This window comes from Musca domestica, unplaced genomic scaffold (genome assembly GCF_030504385.1).
Source record: "Musca domestica strain aabys unplaced genomic scaffold, Musca_domestica.polishedcontigs.V.1.1 76, whole genome shotgun sequence".
In the NCBI taxonomy this organism is placed as follows: Eukaryota; Metazoa; Arthropoda; class Insecta; order Diptera; family Muscidae; genus Musca; species Musca domestica.
Window position 1 is genome coordinate 3,237,905 of NW_026712396.1, and position 7,034 is coordinate 3,244,938.

General features: G+C 34.7%; 1 protein-coding gene across 1 annotated transcript; it reads right to left on the reverse strand.

Annotated features, from left to right (window-relative positions):
- Positions 1–3,019: 3,019 nt before the first annotated feature.
- On the reverse strand, positions 3,020–5,974 carry LOC101896751 (vacuolar protein sorting-associated protein 45). The gene is made up of 3 exons (XM_005180842.4): positions 5,784–5,974; positions 5,450–5,648; positions 3,020–4,648 (listed from the first exon to the last, which is right to left on the reverse strand). The coding sequence occupies exons 1-3, from the start codon at positions 5,874–5,876 to the stop codon at positions 3,213–3,215; spliced, it is 1,728 nt and encodes a 575-aa protein (XP_005180899.1). The 5' UTR covers positions 5,877–5,974; the 3' UTR covers positions 3,020–3,212.
- Between the last annotated feature and the right edge of the window lie 1,060 nt (positions 5,975–7,034).

The window sequence follows — 7,034 nt, forward strand, 5'->3', positions numbered from 1 at the left end:
AATTAAAACCAGTTAAGAAAGGTCAAAAGTCGGGACCCGACTATATATAATACCTTACACCACTATGCATATTAAGTAGAACTTACAAATAAACATTTATATTGGGAATTTATGTGAAGAATTATTGCTTTACATGCAAACATGGGCTGATATTTAATATTTGGTGGACAATAACCGTGAAATCGGATTGAGATAAATATCCAATTCTGTACAGATCTCCATAGAATTTGGCAGAGGCATTTCTAAGCTGTGTCTTTTATTTAGTGTCAAATGTCAGATTTCGTGAGGGATTTTAATCGGATGCAACATATATGTGGAGTTATACCCATATATTAACCGATTTTCTGAATTCGGTAGTATATGCCAAAATCCACTCGATTCGCGCTGATATTAACCATTTGGAGCACAATAAACCTGAAATCGGAAAAAGATATATAATGGAGCTATATCCAATTCTTAACCGGTATTAATGAAATTTGAGAGATGTAGTTATATTCGAACCGATTTCCGAAATACTTTGGCCAAACAAATGAAAATACATGAGCTGATGGACGGACATGAATAAAACAACTCAGAATGTGATTCTATGAAGATCATGAACATGAACTATGGGTCTATTTCGTTTCCTTTTGCATGTTACGAAGGCTTAGCTCTAGTTTAGTAAAAACTCGCGTATATTTTTGAGTTTTTTTCCTGAGGTAGGTATTTTCACCCTTTTCCCGGAAAGTATTTCTTGGGGGACGTACCCGGATACTCGTATATTTGACCCAAAAGTCCTGGACCAAGGCCCGGATTTCCTGATTCAAGAAAGATAACAACACCTAGTGTAGCATTTTGTAAAGGTTAAATATTATGCAACTTCGAAACGGTTTAAATATCCCCCTCTTATTTGAAAGGTATTTTCATTAGCTTTAGAATGATACATGTATTGTCAATATCGATTTACCAGGTCTTGGTCTAACCCGGGTCTTTGTGCCGGACTTTTGGGTCAAATATCCGGGTCCGTTCTCAAAGAAAAAATGCTTTCCTGAAATCAGGGTAAAAATATCTACCTGTGGAAAAATTTAAAAGAACCGGAAGGTTTTTAATAGTTCCCACTACAAATCCACCAAAGTATAAAAACGAAATATGGTCCGCATAATCATTTTTGGACATAAATATTGAGGGGGAAAATCACAAGACATTTAAAAAAGTTTGTAAAATTAATAAACATTACAAAAACTTACCAACATTTACCAGAAGAAAAAAAGAGAATCAAACCGATTGACTTGGTTGAGCATTATTTCACAGAAGTTATAGCAATTTCCAACACATTGGATTGATTCGTCAGGATACAATCTTTCTCAGCTGTGGATAAATACATTATAACTCTTTCAATTTTTTTTTATTAAATAATAATAAAATTGCCTTTAGTCAATTTTTGAACGGTATTTCAAAGCTGTTAGTAGAGATGCCAGCTTTCAACTGATAATCACAATGTTGCCAGATTCATTGTTTAACCTATATTATAATTAGGTCTGTTCGTTTACTTTTCCATGCAGAAAATAAAGATTGGATATGTTTATACCGACCTACACAATCGCAATTATTTCATTCATTCATTTCATTTATTTCATACAATTCAATATAAATAAGACAACATGGCCAAAATCTTATATTAACATACAACAGCATAAAAACAGCCTATAACTAAATTAATCTAAAAAAAAACTAAATAAATAACAAAAATTATCAACGAATAGTAAAATATATACAAAAATAATAATAATAATAATTTAAATTTAGTAGCAATTTAGTAATTAGACCCTCAGACACAACTCCTCTACCAAGCTGAACAACAGTTTAGCAAGGTAGAGAAGAAAAAGGCAAGAGGCATCAATACACTTAAGCGCTAATCATCACTTGTTTCCAACCGAGCGAATGTAGCTACTACATTGATATTATTATTGATATTATTGATATATTGACGCTTATTTTTATACATTTTACGTAAAGTAAATCGTGATAAATAACGTTTCTGTTATAATGGCCAAACTTGTAAGCTGGGGTCAACAAAAGACAAATTGATTGAATTTATTCCATTGTAAAATTAAGAAGGTAAAGTCATTTCAAATAAGCATGACCATCTCCGCATTTGCCGGTAAATTAATGAAGAAAATAAAGCAGTCGCTAAGACCTTCCTATAAAAGTAATTTTATTTTTACATTTAAAGTTTGCAGTTCGAGCTGCCAATTTTGTAGTAGCATCGACACAGCTGCTGAGACAATGAACTGTCAAACCAAATATTGAATGAAAAATTATTTAAATTTGTAAACATTGTTGAAAACGCCAATTATAACAACCCCCGAATGACGTCGTATAAGAAAACATATAAAAATCTAAAAAACAAAGCAAATACATAGAAGCCTAAAGATAGGACAAGACAGAGCCAAAATATGGCAAACCTGTCAAAATATTTCTTTTGTTACATGGTACAATAAGGAGATAGAACAGCTTCGTTAAACTACAGAAATACAACACTGAGGCTATGCCCGATTCCTGTCAGACTTATTCAAAATTATATGCAACAAATTGTTTTTATTTATTTTCATACTTTTCCTCATTTTTAAAATGAGTTATATAGCGCGACAAACGAATGAAATGGCTGGACCCGCGCTCAAAAATATGATCCAAACTGTTCAATCTTTCAATTTTCTGACTAATCTGGTTAATAGCTTTAATGAACGAGCCGCAATCTACGTGTCTTTTAATCATTGGCTTTGAAAATATTTGGTTTTCATTTTTCAAAACAATAAATAAATACACAAAATTGGCAGAAGTCGGGCACACTTAGAAAAAAAATGTAATCAGCTGGTAACTCTACCTTACCTGACCTCTTTGGCAAGTAAACACGATCATTTTGTTTGCTTACAAACTGCTGGACAACGAATGTTTTTTCATCGGAGAATGTATTTTCGAAACAAAACACACATCTAAATTGTCCTTTTTTAATGCACATAAACATTGATATTTATTTAAATTATATTAAAAATATTTATGTCGTGTATTTTTAAATATTTTGTTTTTGTTTGCGTGTTTACATATAAGTAAGTATTATATATAACATCTAATTTAGTTTACAAATAAATCTATAAATTTTGTTTATTTTAATATTAGGCATATATTTTATATAAATTAATTTAAAGAAAAACAAAACAACTACACCTTACACATTAATAGTTCTCGGTTGAGGGATAATAGCTCAACATAGATTTGGTATGTTTAAATTGTATATTTTCTGTGGCTGCCAGAACTTCGTCAATAAAACTTTTCGAATTGTGTATATATGTACCGCCGAGTATGACCCGGTAACCGGCATTGTTGAGTTGGTGTACAGCTAAAGCTTCTTCATATGTGGTACCACCAATCATAAAGACTACAACTTCCTGGGGTGGTCTACGGAATGGTACCAATTCGGAGTTGATTGTTGGATACATTGGATCCAAATCGCGGCCCTTGAAAACATCTTCCAATGTTTCCTTTAGCAATGGAGTGTGCTGGGTAAAAACGTTTTCAACTCCCTTCAAACCTTTTATAAGATTTCTGGTTAGTTTCACAGCATCGGTTATGCGTACCAAATTAAAGAGTTCACCCTGACGCATATGGGTGCCGGCATATTCTATGAGACTGGGTATAACATGGGTCTGGCCTCCGCGTGTTTTGATCATTTTCAATAGCCCCGAAGTATCGCAATTGGCATGGCGTTCATAACGCAATGCATACAAAGCCACCAATTTGACAACATCATCCAGGGAAGTACGTTCATCGGAAATGATTTTCTTAATACGTTGCAGTTGTTGGGAATGTTCGGCCTTGCAGGCAATTTCCTGCTCCAATTCGGATACCTCAAAGAGATTACGTTTCGTTGTTAGCGATGACAGCTCACCCATTATGCACAAATGCTTTTGGACCGTACCGGACATTTTCTTAAATTGTGGATACGTTTCTATGAAATTTTTCATATCTGCAATACTTTCCACTTTCTTCTGATCCTTGGCCTTGCGTTGAAATTCTTCCATAAGATTTTTAATCGTTGAACCAATTTCGCCGAAGTTTGCATACATATTTCTGCCATAGAAATCATCTTGATCACCGGATAGAACAAGCTCCTTATAGTCCTTGGGAATGCCCTGCACACCAGAAAGATCAACACGATTGTTGCGTATATTCAAGAGTTCGTGGACCATGGCCTGATAGGTCCATTGATGAAGCAATGGTGTGACGGGATCATCACGTCGATCCAAAATTAAAAGCAATGGTGGTGCTGCACCATTTTCTGGATTACGAAAATCAAATAATGATGACTCTTTGGTAATTTGTTCATAAATTTGTTTGGCTAAAGCCTGGGCCATGACGGAACCGCCACGATAACGTATAACTGGGTTCAGTTTCAGGGAAAGCAAAACGGATATGACGCCTTGAACGGAACGACTTAGTGCATCAGGTAACCAATTCAAGCGATGCATGCACTTGGGTATGTTTAGGGAAAATAAATTTGGATTGACTGCCAGGAAATCGGCATACAGTTCCTTGACTTCTCTAACCGATTCGCTTTCATCACATTCTGCCAGATATTTGATGTCCGTTCGTGGTATAATGTTGCTGAAATCTGAAATTTAGATAAGTGTTGTTAGTTGAATGTTATAAATATAAAATAAAAGTGGGTCACATTTAAAAATAATAGTTAGAACTGTTCTGATTATAGATTTTCTGAACATAGATTTGAGATTAAATGTATGAATCAATAAAAAAAAATAAACGCGAAATGCCCTTCGGAGGTGGAAGTTCTATTTGAGGTTTTTCATCTATGCATGGTCTTTTAGGCCTTCTATCTATAAAAAAAATATATATTGAAGTCTTTTATTTATGGAAGGCAAGAATTTCTATCTTTAACGGATTTCTTTTCTATCTAAGGAAGACCTATGAACCCTTCCTGTATTGGTAAACCTCAAAAAGTTATTTAATTTATCGTGGTCTATTTATGAGAAACCTGTTAAAGGTCACTTATCCATAGACCTATCAAACGTTTCTATCCATAGAAGGCCTAATAGGCCCGAAAAGTTGTTTGGCCAGTATAAATAATATAAACGCATATTGTTCTATAGAAGACCCGTAAAAGATATTCATAGAACTCTTTTAAAAGGGTTTTCCGGTATAATGTTTATCTTTCATAGAAGGGTCGAAAACAAAAAAAAAACAAAACCGTCAATCTCTAGATTCCTGTTCCCTTCATTTCGTCACAACATATACGGATATCCTAATATGATAACATATGGTAGACCGACAGTTTACCCAGTCCATTATTCAAATCGCTGCAATACAAAATACTCTATCAACAGTATGGGCTAACAACAACGATATAAAATTCAAAGTATCTACCAATAATTTGACCTCTTACATCAAAACTTACACAGAAAATACGATCCATATTTGGGGCTTCTTAGTTCTTGGGCCAGCAATTGTATATTCTGTTTTGTCGGACGTATAAATACAATGCACTTCAGATATTTCATACGTTCATTTGAACGTCCCGAATCGATACGTTCAAAAAGGAAGACCTCTCGTTGCAACATATCGGACTGGGCAAATGCCATCGAAATAATACTTGTCTGCAAGGGAAAAGAAAACATAAAATAAAAGCATCAATTGTGTATGTTAACATATTTTTGTTTTTATTAATTGCATTAATCACCACCAACACCTCCCCCCGAGAAACAACAAATTCCGATTGTAATTCCACCCACCGTTTCCTTGTCCAGTAGCATAGTTTTCATCCCCGGTCCAGATTCTGTACACATTTTTTCAATGTATAATTTAATGCTAGTAATTACATTCATTTTGTTTCGTTTTTATCGCAAAATTTAACAATCGTCTAGAATTTATTTTTTTTTTCGTGACGGACAGACATAAATTCTGTTTCTTCTTCTTCTTTTTTGAATAGTTTAATGGGAAGTGATAGCATTATATAGGGATGTGTAAGTCGACTTTCGATTAATACTGTGTTTACAAAACAAAAAACAAGGCAACTGTGTTAACTACTTTTAACAGCAATGGGAAACCTATTTTTTAAAGAGCACATACAGGGTTGCCCATATTCGACGGACCTTTGGGCCCATTCCAATCGACGAGGCTTGTCCGCAGGCAACATTCTTTGCGTCAATTGAATTTTGTACGGTAACAAATGCAAATCAATGCGAATTATCCGTTGTAAAGTGGACCGAGCCATGCCCAACTGCTGAGAACGGCGTTTTTGGGATGTTCTTGGGGACCTCTCAACACTGGCTCGTACGGCAGCGATATTCTTGGCCGATCGCCTTTGTCGACTTTTATATGGCCTCTTCGGATTAGAAAGAGCCTTACCAGTCAAACATTTTTCGTATAAACGCTTAATGGTGTTCTTAGAAGGCGCACTTCTCACATTTTTTAAAAGCACGTTGAGATTTCACAATTGACTTCTTCTGTTGAATGTAAATTTCAACTATTTCAGAGCGCTCGCGTGGCATGTATTGGTTCATGGTAAAAATCTGCTTTGACTGACGCTTCAAACGCGGTATGTCATTAAGCGATGTGACATCTCTGTCAAAAGTTATGGCGTTGTCAGATGGGTCCGTCGAATATGGGCAATTCTGTACAATTCAGAAAAATATATAAAAGTGAGAATACATAAAACGCTTTTTTGACTGGCTTAAGTCATTGGAACAAAGCAAATACATAGAAGCATAAAGATAAGACAAGACAAAGCCAAATATGGCAAACCTGTCAAAATATCTCTTTTGTTACATGGTACAATAAGGAGATAGAACAGCTTCGTTAAAATACAGAAATACAGCCATGAGGCTATGCCCGCTTCCTGTCAGACTCATTCAAAATTATATGCAACAAATTGTTTTCATTTATTTTCATACTTTTCCTCATTTTTAAAACGAGTTGAATAGCACGAAAAACGAATGAAATGGCTGGACTCACGCTCAAAAATATGATCCAAACTGTTTAAT